The 19,849-nt window shown below is 41.6% G+C and overlaps 2 protein-coding genes across 2 annotated transcripts; one reads left to right on the top strand and one right to left on the bottom strand.

Moving 5' to 3' along the window:
• Nucleotides 1-524: 524 nt before the first annotated feature.
• trak1b (trafficking protein, kinesin binding 1b) lies at nt 525-10,945 on the top strand. The gene is made up of 18 exons (XM_079571244.1): nt 525-687; nt 1,529-1,723; nt 3,641-3,717; nt 3,854-3,970; nt 4,053-4,153; nt 4,223-4,328; nt 4,394-4,472; nt 4,549-4,679; nt 4,742-4,816; nt 4,913-5,050; nt 5,124-5,200; nt 5,374-5,601; nt 5,663-5,937; nt 7,380-7,498; nt 7,871-8,093; nt 8,377-8,482; nt 8,882-9,007; nt 9,248-10,945. Exons 3-18 carry the CDS (start codon nt 3,667-3,669, stop codon nt 9,840-9,842), a joined length of 2,547 nt encoding a protein of 848 aa, XP_079427370.1. The 5' UTR covers nt 525-687; nt 1,529-1,723; nt 3,641-3,666; the 3' UTR covers nt 9,843-10,945.
• Nucleotides 10,946-17,017: 6,072 nt separating this feature from the next.
• On the bottom strand, nt 17,018-19,033 carry LOC306974191 (cholecystokinin-like; the record flags this gene model as incomplete). Its single annotated transcript, XM_079571363.1, has 3 exons — nt 17,018-17,423; nt 18,689-18,844; nt 18,916-19,033. 3 exons carry the CDS (start codon nt 19,031-19,033, stop codon nt 17,287-17,289), a joined length of 411 nt encoding a protein of 136 aa, XP_079427489.1. The 3' UTR covers nt 17,018-17,286.
• Between the last annotated feature and the right edge of the window lie 816 nt (nt 19,034-19,849).

Raw genomic sequence — 19,849 nt, 5'->3', positions numbered from 1 at the left:
AGATGAAATAACCAAGTCACTTCCTTTAATGCTGCCCCTGGACCAACAGCATTAAAACTTAGATCTAAAGATATAAGATTTTTTTTTCGATGCCGAGTGTCCCTAAACTTTTTGTCCAATACCATCGTGGTATCGTTTAACAGTATCCAGCCCTATTTACAAAACAGCATGAAAGCACATTGTAGAGTCAATACATATGCTGAGTGCATGCATTAGAGAATGATAAGAGGTTGATCCATATAGTAGCAGACAAGTTCTTGTCATGCCACGGAGTTCAATAATGTAATAAAGACTGGAAATTATGAGGGAGCACACAGGGGTGTTCTGTAAGTCTGAATCCAACCCGCTCGACATCCAACGGTCTTTACTGCAGGTTCTAGCACTTGATCTATCTGTTCACGTTTAGTTTTGGTTCAGTGTCATTATATTAACGTTTCTTACAAGCTGTTTTTACTTTCAGACTGGCTGTGCTGTCCAGCTCCAGAGGCCCATGGCCCGTGTTTCTCAGAGGCAGTGAGAGGTGAGCAAAGCTGGCCTCCTCAGGCCCCCCGCTGCCCCCAGATCCAGACCCAGACTCTGAGGGGCAGTGGCACACCCTGGAGGAGCAGTATGTGAGTGAGGGGGAGCCCAACCAGGAGGCCACCCAGCCAACAGTGCCTGAGTGCAGGGACGCTGAGACCATCACAGGTATGTTGCAATGATAAATGGCCCTTCCATCTCCACTACTCACTTAAAGCACTCAAAGCACAACAAGAAACCACTCACCCGTTCACTTATCATACATCAGTGTAGCACTGGAGGCAAAGTGGCTTAAAGGAATAGGCCACCGTTTTTACATACTAAAATATGTTCTTACCTCACTTTAGTCGAGTTAATATATCCCCGTCTGGTCTTTGTCCGTGCGCTCTGTCACGCAAACGGAGCACATACGCAGCCTCTCCCACATGTCAAATAGCTCCGAAAAAGCTCACGATAGAAGCTACCAAGCTCTTCCACGTGTTCCCTATTTAAATAAAGTTACGTGAAGTGTTTTCATGCGAAGTATATTTACACAGAAATGTAACGTGTCGATTTTATTAGCAAATAAAAAGGGGGACTATATTGTGAGGCGTAATGATACGAGGAGCACAGCGTCCGCGCAGTAACTCCTAAAGACTTCCCCCCGCTCACTTCCGTCAATAACCTTTATACTTCGCATGAAAACACTTCACGTAACTTTATTTAAATAGGGAACACGTGGAAGAGCTTGGTAACTTCTATCGTGAGCTTTTTCGGAGCTATTTGACTTGTGGGAGAGGCTGCGTATGTGCTCCGTTTGCCTGGCACAGCGCACGGACAAAGACCAGACGGGGATATATTAACACGTCTAAAGTGAGGTAAGAACATATCTTAGTATGTAAAAACGGTGGCCTATTCCTTTAAGTCTTGCACACAACATTAAGTCTTGCACACAACATTATTATTGTAAAAATACCATGTATCAGGAGATCTTTATAGTATCATCTGAAAAGTGTTATGTTTTTTCTAGATGTGTGCAACAGCACTGACTTACCTGAATTTGAGATCATCAGTCTCCTGGAGGAGCAGCTCCCAGTCTATCGGCTCCGTGCAGACACTGTGTATGGATATGACCATGACGACTGGCTGCACACTCCGCTCGTGGCCCCTGAGACCAGTCTGGACCTGACCACTGAGCAGATTGAAGAAACTCTTAAATACTTCTGTAAGTAACAAAGTCTGTCAACCACCTTTATTCGTTTTGATCGTTCTGTAGAAACGTTAATGGTGGTTAATTGATGCTTTATTCCACTTTCCTGGTTGAGTGCTACACATTTGGCACGGTGCCTTATATCTTAAGACAGAATTTCAATGAAGTTATATTATGGTAATATGTATTACATTAGGTCTCATACTGTATCTATATATCCCCCTCGGATTGCTTGGCCTGTGGATGCAATCTAATTGCACTAGGGGGAGCTGTGTCCTCACATTGTTATAAATGCTTTTGTATGCTTCCTAATGTTTTCCTAAGTTGTGCCAGTGTCTAATCAAATAGTATCATCTCAGTAGAGGTCAATATTCTTGTCAAAGCCTTTTATTCTAAGTGGGAGGAAAGGACTTGTGCCTCAGACTACTTTGCCTATCTTCAATATTTTTTTTCATCAGGGCATAATTTTATATTCTGTGATCATCCTGGAGGAGCACCTGTCACATAAAGTCCAGTGAAGCGCTCCCGCTCTCTTCTGTATCGTCTGTTCTTGTCAAAGCATTTGTACGAATGAGTGAATGAATTTCATTTTTGTGAGTATCATCATATTGTGGTATCCTAAAAGTATTTTTTTCCCATCTAGTAAAAAGGGGCGTTTCACTTGCAAGGACCACGCCACAACAGAAGGTGCGATTAAGATTTTTTTTTAATTAAAGGTGAGATGATGATGTTCGCTGGGTTGAGAATGTGTGTGTGGGCTCTGTCTCAGGCGTGTACCCAGCTCTTCAGGACCCGCTCAGAGCAGGAGAATTGGCGTTGAAAGAAGCAGATATAGGGAGGGAGGGTGGGGTTGACAGTTTCAGACAAACATTGTCGAATAGGCATGGCTGGTACAAATCGGACATCCGGGTAATTAGAGGTGTGGCTAGGCGAAGGCAGGACTGGTTGGCTGTGTGGAGAATGGGTTGGTTGAGGCGTGGTCCTGCTCCGGAACCTAGTCAATAAACAAACTCCATTTAAAAGGAATGAATAGATATCCAAAGTATATTTCAGTCTTTTGATTGGCTCTTGCGCTTCAAATCCAGACAGTCACATGATCTCTTCACCACACAGCGGAGGCAATTGAACTGGGCTCCCTAATGATAAATGCCAGCTTTCACAGGTCTGACAGTAGGAGGGCAATGTTCCACAGAGGGGGAAGTGTGTGGGCGACAGTTTGGTCTAGTTGTCTCTGGTTGCGCCTGACAGTCACAATCAGTGAAGAGTGAAGAGAAATGGACGAGATGGACAACCAGCCCGATTTGAACATGACAGAGATGCACGAAAGGCAGCTGAACAACTGGATTTATTATGAAGACAATAAAGGTAACTTTGGTGGAATCTGGATGTGTTTACATGGCGTGAGTGCTAAGATTAAAATTGTTTTTCCAAAATAGTTTTGTGCCTATTGCAATCTACAGCAGTTTGAGGTGGAAGAAGTTTATGAAAAGCAATATTTCAACTTGAATTTTTTCCTGACCTCTACAAATTGATAAATTAAAGCTACTGTATGTTTTTTTTTTTTTAAGCACATTGCTTTACTAACTGGATTATACAATATTATAATGCATTGACCTTACTCAGAATGGTATTGAGTGGGCCGCCAAATCAATAGGCACTATCACCTCAGGGGTTACAAATCCAAATGCCGTGCGCCATGGAAGCCCTTCACCCTTTGACTTTGACCCTTTCAACGAACAGCCATTGGTGATGGAAGTGCTTGTGGATCTATATGGACGAGTTGTGTTGCATAATTGTAGATGCATCTGGATCACAAGTTTTAAAGTTATAATCGTTCATTTGAAATTTGAGTTTGCAATAATGTCGCGACAGCATGCACTAGTTTCTGCACGTTTAAAGAGCCATGTTTGTTTCTGTGCTGTTTTCTTGCAGTGCTATGTGCAGACAGAGTGGGCCAGATGACAAAGACTTACCATGACATCGACGCTGTTACCCGTCTCTTAGAGGAGGTAAGCTCTTTAAGCCTAAAGTAGTAGTGTATAAAACTACAAATATACATCCAGCACACCAGCAGTGATGTATTTTGTGTCCTCTGATTGTACATTATTGTGTCTAAAACTTTGCATCATCTTTGTGTCAACTTAGAAAGAGCGAGACCTTGAACTGGCTGCAAAGATTGGACAATCTCTCCTCAAGAAGAATCGAACTCTGACCGAGCAAAATGACTATCTGGAGGAGCAAGTGGGACAAATCACAGAGGAGGTGCTGAATGAAATCAATTAATGGGTTTCTGTTTGTGTGACAGAGACAAACAAATACATTTACAGTACGTTTGCATTTTCAGGTCGCCCAGTTACACCATGAACTCAATCTCAAGGATGAGCTCCTGCAGTTTTATACCAATGCTGCAGAAGAGAGTGAAGAAGACTCAAGTTGTTCTCCAATGTTAGTAGCAAGTTTAAAATGCTTTTTAAAATGACAAAGCTACTATGTTTGTGCTTGGCTTTTATTCAGGGGTAAGAAGAGTAGGGTGGAGGCAGCATCAGGAGTATTTGTGAATGACACGCTACAGAGAAAACTCAAAGAGCTGGAAGACGAGAACCTATCACTGCGCTCAGAGGTGAGGACACACAGTAAGTTTCAAACACATATATAAACAAGTAAAGCATGTTTGTTTCCTTGCAGGCTAGTCACCTGAAGTCCGAGACAGAAACATATGAGGAAAAGGAACAACAGCTGGTGAATGACTGTGTCAATGAACTCAGTAAGCACTTTGTTTCATCTGATTTAATCAGATCATTTTTTTAGATCATCTTCTTACTTCTCTTGTGTGTTCCTAGGATTGTCCAGTCTCCAAATCTCGGCTATTGCTGAGGAACTGGCACGCAAGACTGAGGATGCCTCTCGCCAGCAGGAAGAAATCACACACCTTCTGTCACAGATTGTCGATTTGCAAAAGAAAGCCAAATCAGTGAGTATTTCTGCATTTGAAGTTACCAAAGCAGTTGAATTCATCCATGTGTTTGTGTGTAGTTTGCAGTGGAGAATGAAGAGCTCTCTCAGCACCTGATGGCTGCTAAGGATGCCCAGAGGCAGCTCACAGCAGAGGTATCTGACTTACACACATTGATTAATGAATCATCAGACCCCAGACTCCAAATTATGTCTGACTGGAATCATAACAGCATCATTTGTGTGTTGTAGCTTCAGGAGCTGGAGGAGAAATATTCTGAATGCATTGAGATGCTGCACGAGGCTCAAGAGGAGCTCAAGAACCTGCGCAACAGAAACTTCCCTGCAGGCACTCCTCGCCGTTACCATCCTCTTGGACTGTACCCTATGGTCAGTGCTCAGAGCTGCTCTGCAGATACAGGACGGCATTATACATGTTTTAGATTTTTCTGATGTGCTGCAGGACTCTCTGGCAGCTGAAATAGAGGGAACCATGAGGAAAGAGTTGAGTATGGAGGATCCTGAGTGCGAAGAACAGAAGTAAGACATGTGTTGTTCATTAGGACTTACTAAAGGAAATATGTTTTGTATTATATTCAGCATTAACATGGGGGACAAAAGGCTAAAATTATTTCTCTACTATTGGAAAAATGTTATATACGCAGGATTTTTGATGAGTGACACGCTGATTATCTGCTGATTTTTGCGTGCAGGTGTCACCGTAAGCGAGTATTCGAGACTGTTAAAACTGTGAATCAGACAGTTCGACAGCGGTCCCTTACTCCGACCAGCAACATCCCGGGATCCAACCAGTCTGCTCGCACGTCCCCTCAGTCTAGCGGGCAGTCGACTCCCCTCTCCAGCATGTACAACACTGACAGCATTGCCCTGGATAACAGAACACAGAGTATCCTGATGGAGACAGTCGAAAACCACGACAGGTAAAACATCTCTCACACACTGGTTACTTCAGACATATCCATTAATCACTGTGTGTTGCAGCAGTGCAAACATTCAGGAGAAGAAGGCAAGTGGAGCTGAAGATCTCCGTTTGGCTCTGAGAAGACTCTCCCTCCGTCGTCAGAACAATCTAAGTGAGAGGCGTTACTTCGACGACGAGCGAGAGCGCCGCAGAGGGGGGCATGGGGGCATGAGTCTGGGCCATGAGACCCCAATCACCCCCTCAGACAGCATCATGTCCCTAGGAAACATCCAACTGTGGGCCTCGAGAGGGCCCTACCTCCCTGACAAACTGCAGATTGTGAAACCACTTGAAGGTGAGAACAGAGAGAGTCTGAGGAGCTGCAAAGCAGTCAAGAAATGGGATGGAGACAGACACAGAGGGATTGGGACCAAAAAGGTCAGCAAACAAGCGGGGGCAGAGGGGGACAGGAGACATGACAGTAGACATACTTTGGAGGGGGACAGGGCACGGGTGTGCGGCTGGGTGAGGAGAACTGCAGCAGGGATGGAGAGGGAGAGAGGCAGGCGTTGGGCCCGAGACAGAGCAGGGAGCAGGAAGAAGAGGTGTCCCCGGGAGAAGAATGACAGGCCACTGTCCCTCATGCTATTCAACTCCCTCTGGTCTGTAATGCATCATCAAAAGTCAGGCAGCTTCACCTCTCCTCACTCTTACTACAAGGACACAAGACCCAGAGGCTGGCTCTAGGCATCAACACAAGTCTTATGCAGCAACCTCAAGCCAAGGAGGATGATGAAATTACACTAAAGCAGTTTGACCCTAGAGGAACACAGGGTCTACTAAATCTGTTGTATAGTCCCACAGAACTATATAATTAGTTGGGGGAAAAAACAGTTTTTGATGCACTTGTGCAGGAAAGAAGAATGTACCAGTGAATCCCACATTTATTGAGTTTTAAACAAAAATGTTGACAATATCCTTACGCATGAATTTGTTTTTCTTTGCCCCATTCCTTTATACTTTGAATAATTTCAATCAAAGTATGTAAATGGTTTCATATTTAGTCTTACATAGTTAAATGGTGAAGTATCGTTGTTTCTTTTTGCAGTATATCGATATTAGTATCTCACATCACTGTAGGTGCTTGACCATTCTCAGTCATGTGACTTTTGGTTGTCAGCAAGTTGTTTGAAACTGTGCCTATTAATATATAAATTAAAATGGAACCTCAAATCAAATGATAAGACCTGTAGTGTTGAGTGGAGTTCCAAAGACTGATTTGCCAACCAAAATGACAGACACTGAGAATGGTCTATACTTCCAATCAACAGTCACGGAGCATTGGATATCTGTTCTGCCACCTGCTGGTAGCATCATATACTGTGTTTTGCCATGATTTAATGTTTTCTTTCATTTGCATACGTGTTCACATTTTCAAGCATGTTTCTTCTGGCCATGCTTCTGTATTCATTTGCTTCATTCTCTTTCACATGTCACATTTTTTTTTATTATTATTTTTTTTATGTTTGATCAATAAACCTATTATGCATTCTGTTTCCATTTTCCATCTATTATGTCTGTTTTTGTGTTTGTGCTGTCACTCTTGCTCAGAAACCTTTCGCACTCAATACAACTGTAAATCTCATTTGACTCAATATTCACACTTCACAAATGTCCGTTATTTACAAATTGTTTTATAGTTTAAAATCAAGCACTAACAAACCTGTATATATATATTAAACGCTTGTAATGTAAAGTGGATTAGTGGTGGTTGAATCGAGCTGCTGTCTCCTACAGGCTCTGCCACCTTGCACCACTGGCAGCAGCTGGCACAGCCTCACCTCGGGGTAATCCTTGATGCCAGGCCTGGAGTGGTTCCCAAAGGATACAGGCCTCTGGAACTGGAGCTTGAACAGGTGTGATGGATGTGTGTCTCATTGCATTGCATGTGTGTTGCCAGATAGAAGCTGACTTGCCAAGTTATGGTATGTGCTGAGAAAAAAATGAAAGGAAAATATGGTCTTCCTTGTATTTAACAAAAATGAAGTCAAAGAATATACAAAAAACAATTCAATCATCTGCAATCACCAATCCAGATCAGTCTGTGGATCAACCACGAAAGTGCATAATGAAATTTATCATTGGTACACCAGAGAGCCATTTCCCTCTTGATAAACAATTATCAAATGAACATCATGTACTGGCTGTGGCCCCATTCTGTTCTTATGTCCTTGTACAGTATTAGTCACAGACACACCTGATGTCCATACATGCTGTGCTCTGTGCAGGCGTATCCATGGGGCGGCTTTGAAGAGGAGGAGCCCGGGGAGCAGTACTTTCAGAACCTACCCACCTCCTCAGCCGCCGCCGCCGCCGCCTCCCCTGCTGTCCCCACGACCACCACTGTCTCCTCTTACGGCAGTGAGGCACTTCAGCCCGCCCCCAGCCTTGCTCCTCCCTCTCCGCAATCTCCGTCACCATCGCCCCACCTCAGCAACACTGATGCTTTTGGTAAGGCCAGTGTTATATCCAATGTTGTACAGCGGGTTTGGATGTTTCATGCAGCAATCTGATACATTTTTTTTTACTTTAAAATTAAGATTTGTCCTTTTCTGAATCAATGAACCTTATCACAGGTTGATAAAGGTTTAATAAAGGCATGATTGAGCGAGAGAGATTAAGAGGAGTTTTAATAATCAAAAGGGGTCTGATTACTTTCTGAACTCTCTATACTTTGACTGCATTATGGTGCTGTATTTATCATCATTTTGTGTGTCTGTGCTTGTGTCTCCAGCTGCCTACTACCCAGGTAAATGCATGGCACACACCAGTTCTACGTACACCTTTACCACCTGCCGGATCCTTCACCCAACGGATGAGCAAACCAGAGTCACGCCAAGGTATCATTCCAAAAGGAGCTGTGGATGCATTCACACTTGTGTCCTCCTGGGCTCGGTGCTCCACACTCTTAGACACACTCTTAGTTCTATTTATTTAATCTTTTCCATTGTATTATTGTTTATTGTATTATAGTCTTAACACACTTAGCATATTATACCTTTATTATACCTTTTGAAGAAAATATTGTATGAAAATAGAACATTAAAACTAAAAAGATAACTTAAAGGTCTACAGTATATAATGGTCAGTTTTACATATAGAATATGATGACATTTACAAAACATAATACAGTAAGCACATACAATCGTTTAGCATTAGCTAGTGTATTTTTATTTCATTTTTATTGTCTGGTTACGAACTAGTTATAATAATGCTTAATACCTCTTGTTTCCTTTTAGTCTGAATCCTGTCCCATCATCATCTTCATGTATAATGACTAGTTCTCTGTTGGTGACTCCTGCTGTTACACCCTGCACCCCACGCAGACTCAGTCTCATGCCATCCGAGTCCTCCACTAACCTCAGGTAAATCATTTTATTATATAATGTAACAATACAGTAATAACCAATCCAGCTCCAGCCACTAGAAGTTGCCGGTATTGTATTAAGAATTATGTACAATGAGAAGGAATTACTTGTAGTATTATGAGTTATGACTAACGTATTGTAGTTATACTGTATACTGGTTTAAATACAATAAAACTCTGGACATTGACATAAATTAATCAAATTAATTCGTATGATAATTTTCTGTTATTTCTGCAGAGATGCCACTCGCACTACCAGCATGTCCTTGGGGTTAGTACGTCTTCTACAGGAGCGAGGGATCTCAGCAGCCATGTACCACCAAAACCAGGCTCCGGAGTACGGCCAAGGCATTGGAGGGGTCTTATTCAGTACCTCTGTCACCCCTAACAGGACAGCCACGCCCAACACTATGAGGCCTTCAACTCCCCCTAACTCCCCCATACCACAGGCAGCTTTAACCACCTCTACATCAGCAGGCTTCGACTTCAAAAGTCCATCCTACGACAACTTCCTGGCATCAAAACCGGCACGGTCCATCCTGAAAGAGGTGACTGGGGGTCTGAGAGGGAGGCAGAGAGGAAGGGACTGTGAGAGTCAGACTGACGTTAGTGTAAGCATTCCCAGTCTAAACCTACTGGACAAAGTCAAGCGGTTGGGTGTGTCTGGTGCGCAAGGAGGCAGAGCTATCAGCCCTGGCCCTATCTTGGGACCTCTTGGTGGGCTACGCAGATCCGGCTCTCCTTTTGGGCCAGATGGAATGAGGAGGAACCGTAGTTATCCAGCCGTGGTTGGAGCCAGCATGGCCATGAAGGCCCCGGGTCCCCAGGAGTAGTCTGGAGTTTTGGCAGTTCGGCAGTCATCTGAAGCCCAGGCACTAAGCCGTCACTGTTCATAATGTATGCCAGAAACATGGCACTATTGAACAGTTTCCTCTACTCTTTATTTTAGACTCTAGTTCTGTCTTGTAAGAACACTTAGCCCCTTATATTTATGAAGGTCAATCCATGCAGACCTTTGGACTGTTATTTTATTGAAGCTTTATCCATTACTGCTCAATTGAACTGGCTGTACACATTGTAGATTAGTGAGATATATGTCTGACATATTAGAAACGTTTTGCATAACACAATGTGGTGACCTGCCCAGACAGGCAAACAGGATTTTTATTCTGAGGAAGTTACAGGAGTAAATTGGTCAAAAAAACAAAAAAAAGCGCTGCTGACAACCTAATACCATATTTTTGAGCCATTGCCTATGCCTGTGATGCACTGAAATTGGATTCTGCATTAGAACAAATAAAACCTCAATATAGAGGTAAACAAACTAAATATAATTTATCTTAAGTCAAACATGTCTTTTGGAGTCTGACTCTGCTGGTTAGATGTAGTACTCCCACTACCTTCTTTCATAATCCAACACTGATTGATTCAGGCAAAACTATTAGTGCCCTTTATTGTACAAATGTAGCATTGATTTAATTTTTCTAATTAAAAACATGTTTAAAATGTGTAAAAACATGGCAAGTATGTCCTCTGTATAGTTGCAATCTTCCATTTCCCCTTCTTCTCTTTCCTGTTTTTACCATTAATCACCCATAAACATTTGATGGTGCTTTGTCAAACTAAGAGGAAGTTCTATGAACGGGGAATACTGTATGAATATGATAATAGTGCCTGAACCATGTGTTTACGTTTATGTTTAGTGATGGGTATGTGAAGGTGAAAGGAGTGCTTTCATGTTGCACTTGTCTCTTTCATTTTGCTATATTATTTATGTTTATTTATGTTTTCAGTTGCCTCACACATTGTTTATTTATATATACCTGAATACTAACAATGTCATTGTGGGAAGAACTGTGCTGCTATTTTAGTCAGTTGCAACCACAAGAAAAGACTACAGGTGAGACAGCATGTTGTCAGGGTTTTTCCAAAATAAATTCAATCTGTAAACCTGTCAGGTTTCTCTCCATTTTGGATGCCAAGTTGTGAGCAACTTTCATGCCTGGGTGCAAATGGTGCATTGCAACCTCATTTTAAAATGTTGGCACACTCTCTCCCTCTGTCATTTTGAGCGGCATGGTGGTACAGCGGTTAGCACTCGGGCTTCACAGCTAGAAGGGTTCTATCATCGGCCGGAGAGGGGCCTTTCTGTGTGGAGTTTGCATGTTCTCATGTCTGCATAGGTTTCCTCCGGGTACTCCGGCTTCCCTTACCACAAAAAAACATGTACAATAGGTGAGTGAGTGAGTGAGTGAGTGAGTGAGTGAGTGAGTGAGTGAGTGAGTGAGTGAGTGAGTGAGTGAGTGAGTGAGTGAGTGTGAATTAATAATGACGACAGTGTTGTAGCGCTTTGAGAATCTTGCACAGGCTTATCATCATTATTATAATTATTGTAATTATTATCATTATTACAATTACAATAATAATAATAATAATAATAATAATAATTATTATTATTATTATTATTATTATTATTATTATTATTATTATTATTATTATTATTATTATTATTATTATTATTATTATTATTATTATTATTATTATTATTATTATTGTCATCATCATCTCAGCATTTGAGCTGGTTCTTTCACCAGGGGCCAACCAGGTCCCTCAGGTTTGGCTCAGGGGAGTTTGTCCAGGTGATCTTGGACAAACTCCCTTGGCAGTTCTCACTTGTCCCTGTGCCCATTCTTTGGCATAGTGCCCAATGGAGGTAGGTTCCAACGTTGTTGTGTCTGTCCAGATATTCTTTTGGAGCCAAAATTGTATTATTATTATTATTATTATTATTATTATTATTATTATTGTTATTATTATTATTATTATTATTATTATTATTATTATTATTATTATTATTATTATTGTGTCAGTATAGTAACCGGAAGACTTTTGGACTAGTGTGATGGTTTGAGTAACAGGCCAAAACAGTTACCGTTAACACTATTAAATAATATATCATCTTACCGGGATCATCCTAAACAGGTCTTGGATCCTTTTATCTGAACATTTGAGAGATGGGGGGGGGGGAATGTGTTTCAAATTAGTCACATTACATACTGGTTTCATGAAAATGTGTAAAGTTTTGAGTGGGTCAAACTTCAGAGAGCTTTGAGAAGTTGCATCCTCGTCCTGCAGGTGGTGCTAGTAATAGTGTTTTGCAAATGAGTTGGACTTGGTCCTTTCTGGCGCGGTCCTCGTCCGGTGCCCAGGTGCCATCTGTACCTGCTCCATTCGGAGGTTGAGGGGAAAAGGGCTAATTAAAGCCACATTAGGAGCAGGATTAGCGGTAAGCAGTCGCCGGGAGACGTCAGTGTGGCAGGCCGGAACACGAGCTATTGTAAACAGAGGAAATTAGTTCCACAATGTCATCATGTGTCTCTAACGCACACCGCTATTAGCTCTCACCTGCTCAAGACGAACACAAATCAAGAATGTTATGATGATTATTTCAGGTACCTGTGCCAGACTGGCTCCATTCAAGGTAAATAGCCCAGAAGATGTGTTATGGATTTTTGTATATTATTGATGTAGCTTACCTGTGCACCAACACTCAGGTGTAGTGCTGCAGTGCTTGGTTTACAGGAACACATCTGGTTTGATGGATTGGAGTGAGCAGGCCAAAGCCGGAATCCTTCCCCATGAACATTTTAGTGATGAGAAAATCTTCCAAACGGGGGATCACATTTAAATAGACATTTAAATATTATATATACAGCTAATAATTGTATACATTAATAGGCCTACACAAAGATAAAAGCTTCATTTTTAAATATAGACCTAGCCTATATGTGGCTGGTTTTATGTCTTGCAAGTGCATATCATCAATTTTACCAAAGTGAATGCACCCATTCAAGCCAAAAGGGCATTTAGTGTTTTTGATAAAGACCAGATTCAAGAATTTTATAGACTGAGCTACTGTAACATTACACTACTGCTTTTAAAGCCACCACACCGCGTAGAATTGAAAATTACCTCATAAATGTAAAAAAAACATTTGCTTTTGCTGTGAGCGGCTCTCCTAAGGCATGACTGTAACTTTACTGGGAGTGGGTACATCTCCAGCTCGTCTCCATGGAGATGTGATTAAAGTCAGCAGAATTTGAGATTTTAATAGGTTAAGTCCTCATCCAAATCCATTCTTTGATTAGGAGGGTGTTTTGTACTGATGGCAACAGTAGTCCAAAATGTTACGCAGTGTCCCATTGATGGTTCGCAAATAAGATAAGATTTTCATTTTGGAGTTTTTAAAATTCATATTTTTATTTGGGTGACCGATTTTCTTGATAGAGTGTAGGGTCATTAACCATAACCACTTCCACTTTGAGAATCGTTCTGCTTAAAGTTACACTGTGGAGTCAAGGCCTTTCTATTCATTCATTTAATTCATTTGTTTTTCAAAGAGGCTTATGTCCTGGCTTCATGTGAAGGACACATTAACATTGATTAATAGACTTTCATGTTTCCGGTCCAACATTTTGCTGTAGTTGTGTACATGAGGTTGCTTCACTTCACTCAAAGACCTGTGCCCAGTAGATCTTTAGTATGCTGCGTGCTGAGAGTGGAGGCCCACAGATTGGTGGTCAACGCAGTAAACATTTTATCTGGATGCATTTAGCAAAGGTTTTCCTGTTCCCCAGATCTTTAATTAGGCATGGAACAATAATGACATTGCTTCATTTATTTTTTTCAGTTTATAATTATTCATTCATATTCACATTCAATTGTGAAACTTGCAGTTAAAAGCACCGTCTTTGGCAAAGTGTGGCAATTCAGAAGAGGCCTGAGGGCCACCAAAAATTGGTCTGAGGGCGGCATTTGTCCCCAGGGCCGAGCTTTGGGCACCACTGCTTAAGCTGTCGAGCTGCATCATAACTTTCATGTACCAAAATAAATAATGAATTTATTGTTTACGTCAAGAGGGATTATTTTCCACTGAACCATAGAACACAATTTTCACACTCTCTTGAATTCAATTTTGCCTTGAAATATTTACAAAGCAGCAAAATTCGGAGACTAATTAAAAACTTGGAGCAGGCTTGGTTTTTCATGTTCCTTGAGCCCCTTTGAAATACATGTTGACATTTGAAATAGTTTATAAAAAGGCTGCTTTAACACTTACACCATATGCTGTTTTTTGTGCCAGTAAATGCTTTGATGTATAGAAAAAGTGCAATCAACATAAGAGACAGGCGAGAGTTTTTGCCAGAATGAAGAGGTCCCACCATCTGCTCATAACAATGTTGCTACTTTTCAGTTACACTCATGTTGTTCATGAGTGTGTTGTGGCGAGTCTCCATTAGTACACAGAATCAGAGCACTCAGCCATGCACAGGCCACTTCAGTTGTTCTATAGCAGCCACTATGGCCTCATGACCCTTTCTGTGCATCTTTGGCTAAATTAATCTCTAAATCTATACCTTCACAAATACACCAAACTTCACAAACCACCCGGGGTCTCCATAAGCTCTCTTTAACACCACAGACTCTGGGAACATAGCGTGAATCCCCGTAGCTCTCCGTAGAACTCCAACTCTTATTTCAATTCAAGAGAGACACAACATGCAGCTAACCCTTTTCCCTCAAGGCATCCACACTACTTGACTGTATAATTCAGCCCAGCCTCCTTTGTTCATCGATTCCCTTCCTCGCTCTCCTCAGTACACACATGCAGACACATCTTTCACTTAACACAAGTGGCCAGAAGCTGCATAATGGGCCACTTCATCACTATTCACTCCACCACTGTGACTCTCACATCTTCTTGGCTTCAGTGCTAACCCTTTGCCAGTTGATTTCCCGCTAACCACTGACCTTTGGAGAGATACCAAAACATCTTATGTTGTAGCCTAAACCATATTGCTTTTTCATTTAATTCTTGAATACTGTGAATAATTTGGACAAGTTTTGTAACGGGTCAAAATGACTATTTTCTGGATAGTAAAATAAAAGTGTCTTTTTAAAAGATTTTTGGCCAATAGGCATTGACAGGACAGTATGAAATGGGGTAAAGAGTGGGAGTCAGTCTCTAAGGACAGCAAAGTGCCCATTGTTGCTGCCTGCAGTTATCATGCAGCACTTAATAATGTGTATTAAAAGCTTACACACACAGATAGCCGCCTTTGCTATGCCTGATCCCGTCAGAGCTAAACAGGGGAGGGCCTGGTTGGTACTTGGATGGGAGACCGTTTGGGAACACAAGGAAGCCTGGGTGAATAGAGTGAGTGAGTGAGTGGTTGGTGGTGGTTGGAGGGGCTGATGGTGCAGACTGGTTGCCTTGCTTCTGTCAGTTTACCCCTGGGCAGCTGTGGCAACAATTTTAGCTTACCACTACCAATGATGAATGCAATGTAAAGCATCTTTGAGTGTCCAACTAACGAGAACAAGTGGTTTGTTTCAGCTGCACAATAGGACAAACATCAGGCTGAAGGACAGTCACCTGCCATCAACACCCTGTCTGTGAACCTGTGGTAGCCTCTGCTGGTGCTGTCCTAGTTGTCTGATGGACGATGGGTGACATAGATGGATGGACAAGAATGTGACTGAATTGAAGAGCTGGGTGAGGGGAGGTTTGTTAATCTTCAGCAGGAGCTCTCATCATCTCATCAAACATTGATGGGCTGCCCTAATAATTGTTAAGTGATTGTGTGGAATTACATTAACATTTATGTTTGTGTAGGCTCCTGGTGATTGTGTGGAATTACATTAACATTTATGCTCCCAGACGTTTGTAGTGGTGTAAACAATAGGTTCAACAGCTTTTAGACATGATTAATTCTTATGGAGAGTTTTTTTTGCTATTTTAGGGAACAGTAGTGTAGTAGCCTAAATGCAGCGATTACCATTAGCTCCATCATTGACGGTTAAACAAGACAATCTTCAAATATACATCTCGAATATTTTATCCCAAAATTAAAACTTCTTTCAATTTGATGCATGTTGCTATTTAAAAAAAAAAAACATATATTATGTATCACCCAATAATTCTCACATTTTACACATTTATTGCACCCTCTATACAGTACCGGATGCCAGTAGAACCAACAGCAATTAGACAGCCTTATTCCGAGACCTCATAATTAATGCAAAAGATATCTGTTTCTCCAAAACGCCAACTTTTTCAGCATTTAGCTCAGAAGATAGTGCTCATTACGATCTCGCTGCTTGTTTGAAGACATTCTCAAGTTCCCCTCCATGGCGCCTACACAGTCTTTGATCATCTCTTTCTTCCAACATCACACAGAGTTTTTCTCACAGTGTTTATCCCGTCTCAAAGACCACCATCTTTTCCCATGATCCTCTCTGCCCCACTCCGTTTTGCTAACGCTTTCCCCTGTTGAGTAAGCTGACTTTTGACCCCTCCAATTCAGATGGGTAACAATGAGTAAGCCAGGATAATTGAGGTGTATAAACATACCTCTTGTCATGTCCATGTCTTGTCTGTGTGGGGAAATTACATGCATTATACATGTGGTGCATTGACTCTGAGTTAATATGTGAGTGATACGTCAATTTATTCATAGACATGATCGTATCTTATAGTACCATGTGCAATTGAGATGATTTAAAAGTAAGACTGCTTAACACTATGTCAAAATGTTTAACTCAGACTCTTCTTTGAATTTGCTTAAGTGACCAACAGTGACTTTGATTATTATCTTCATATTAAAAACATACATAGCTTTTCTATAATGATTTATGAACATAGACAAGACAGACTTTTTATGTAAACCTCTAAACCTCAGCTCAAAACAAAGAAATTAATGCTTTCCTCTCATTTAACACACACATTCACACAAATCTTTCCTTGTACTCATCTAAACTCCAAACCAAATGCTGTTGCTGTCACAGGAGGGTTTCAAACTGCTTGTTAAAAAGGCCCCTGAGATTGAAATTTTGATTGAAATTGTGCTTTAATTTACATTGAATGTTATTTATGTAATACCTTGGCTAAACTATCTAACACCATAATGCATTTTAGCAAATTAAAACAACAAGGATGTATGCAAAATGTAGTTTTATCCACTTTTATTGTGTCCAGTGAAACAGACCCACTGCGACCAACACAATTCTCACCACCCAAAATCATAAAGAAACCAGAAACGAACAGACAAACCGTCAGTCAGAGCTTTTCTGCAAAATTTGGCATATGTATATTGCATTATTACAGTTTTACAAACGAATGTACAACAAATACATCATAAATAATTGTTTTATTGTGAGACAGCGAAGAGCCAAATGTTTGTTTTTTTCATGTCTTCTCTCTTCTCCTCTCTTCTCTTACGAAGGGTACTCATATTCCTCTGCACTGCGGCGCCCGAAGTCCATCCAGCCCAAGTAGTCCCTGTCTGCTATCCGGTGGTTGGCGCTGAGTGCGCTGCTTCTGCTTTTGTCTGTGGAGTTTCTGCGCACGGACCCTGGCAGGACAAGCACAGGGAGTACGCATGATGTTATTTTTTTGCCAATGGCTTGTTTGCTGTTCAGTGATTGAATGCAGAATCCTATCCCACTTTTCCCATTCAAACAAATCCACTTACAATTTTCTGCTTCCCTGCACTGAAACATTTTAATTACCAAGTCGTAGATCCCGCCCCAAGGGTTCACAGCAGCTGGACTTGAGGCTGACAACCTACCATTAAGACATTTCTTTCACTTTTTTACCCCAATGCCTTCCACTGATACACTAGTCTGAACCGTGTTTGACATATAAATATACATTCTTATTTCAAGCACCAGATCTCTTAATTTTTAAATTATTATAAAATTAAAGTTTAGACTGCTATTAACTTTATAATCAGATATATGCACACACGAAGATTCTGGTCTCCAGCCCACCCACGGCCGCCTCCGCACACATGCACGCGCCCCTTACGTGCGCAAGCATAAACAGAGCGAGCTCCTTGGCGCGTTGAGGAGCTTGGCTGCAGAAGGCTCGACAATGACACCTCCCACCATGAAACATGCAAGTGAACAGCAAGCACACCCACCGCCAACCCTGACGCTTATTTGGAGATATTATGCGGCAATGAACCTTTTGACTTCTTATATCACTTCCAACTATTCCAATTACTTACTTAATTGACCCTTAAAAAGCACTTACGGTGACGGTGTCATCTGAACAGCACTATACAAATTCCTTTCTCTTCTTAAGATGTTTCTTGTTTGGGAGGCCTCATCTGTTTGACTAAATTGCCTAGTTTGTTCTGCCGCCTAATTGTTTTTAAGGGCCACAGCCATTGTACCTGGATGGCCGGGGGTGTTCAAGGACTTCACTTCATGTATATTACATTCATACTTCACTTATGTTCTTGTGAAAGCGGAAAGGCAAGTCCATTTCTATGGAAGCCCAGAGAGAAGAGACAGTTCTAGCTCCTCAAATTATGAGAGAGTGGAATCAACCGCAAAAGTAGTTTGTTTTCTTGGTTACAGAAGGATTTGACCAACTTGGGGGAGAAGATGGAAGTGGGATAAGTAAGGAAGAGCCAGATGCCCGGAAGACTGCACAACTAATACACGCACTTTCAAACCACAAAAGCTTTTCACGGCCACTAATTCATTTTACAAAGCACCACTGTAGTGATTGCAGTAATTAGCAGCAATGAGGAAGGCAGCAAGAAAAACACTAATGCAGCCAATAAGGTTGCGGCCACATGTGAACCACGAAAAAAAAAAAAGATAATACCTTTTCTGGAGGAGATTATTCTGGCCAGCAGCTCGCTAAGGTTGGCTCTTGACTCCGCGTCATCTTCGGCGGCGGGCAGAGATTTGAGTTGCGAGGAGGAGCGCTTGTGTCTGTAGTGGGGCTCTTCTAAAGTGTGCATCTCGTTCTCGGGATGGGCTGTGTAAAGGAGAAGGATTAGGGGGGAGTTAAGAGCACAGGCGTTAGTGGTGCCGATGTGGCGCTATTACCTTCTGGAGCAGAGACGGCGCGCTGTCCCTGGTCATGGAGAGGTGTGGAGAAGGGCAGCCCCAGACAGCTCGTGCATAAGACCACAAGGATAACGCACACGCACAGCCCCGCAGTCATCTGAGAGAAGAGAGGACGGGGGTTAGGACTGATTTCAACACATGATATTTATTTTTTACCCTGCACCGCATTATAGCATATCTCAAATGTCCAACCAAGCGATGTGTGACACTGTGACTGGACTTTTGCTTTTCAACTCTTTATCCGTTATTCCAAACTTCACAATCATTGCAAGGAAACATCTGATGTCCTTATATAATACACCATTTCACTTTGTTCATTAACACAATAGTACAATTACATTTGTTATTATTTATTTTCTCCAATACATACAAAAGGACAACAAGCTCAAATGCAAGATCTAAGTATATTTAACTCAATAAAGAAATCCATGAAGGAAAGAAGATCTGGTTTCAGTGCGAGCAAAAAACATACCACTAAAAAAAGATGTAACATTGAAATTAGTTTTTTATAATGGTGTATATTCAGTTTTCATATAAATGTTTTCTCTTTATAGCGAAGCATCTTCTTACCTTGAGAATAGTTGTAGTGTCTGTAGCAGGAGCGTGAAAGCAGTGAGAGCACTTCTGCGCTCTTTGGGAGACTGGCCCCTTTTATACTGCGCTCCGGCTTTGCGCGCCCGTGTGTGTGTGTGTGTGTGTGTGTGTGCGTGTGTGTGTGTGTGTGTGTGTTTGCGCCGCAGCTTGGATTGTGTGTGTTGGCTTAGTGCGTCTCCAAGTCACTGAGCGATATGGTTACAACCTCAGTCATTACAACTGTGGGTTCAACTTTTATCTGTTTGTTTTGGTTAATTGGTCAAAAATGTGTGGAGTTGACATTGTCCTTAAGAGGAGATTTATTGCATTAGGACAATTA

This window comes from Gobius niger (assembly GCF_951799975.1).
Source record: "Gobius niger genome assembly, chromosome: 14".
Taxonomy (NCBI): Eukaryota; Metazoa; Chordata; class Actinopteri; order Gobiiformes; family Gobiidae; genus Gobius; species Gobius niger.
This window is presented reverse-complemented; position numbering and strand designations above follow the sequence as displayed.

Bases quoted from the DNA above. Each gene is read 5' to 3' on its own strand.
- trak1b (XM_079571244.1), top strand. From the start codon at position 3,667: ATGACAAAGACTTACCATGACATCGACGCTGTTACCCGTCTCTTAGAG. The intron at 5,602-5,662 runs GTAAAACATCTC...TGTGTGTTGCAG, and splicing joins ACAGTCGAAAACCACGACAG to CAGTGCAAACATTCAGGAGA. The intron at 8,094-8,376 runs GTAAGGCCAGTG...TTGTGTCTCCAG, and splicing joins CAGCAACACTGATGCTTTTG to CTGCCTACTACCCAGGTAAA.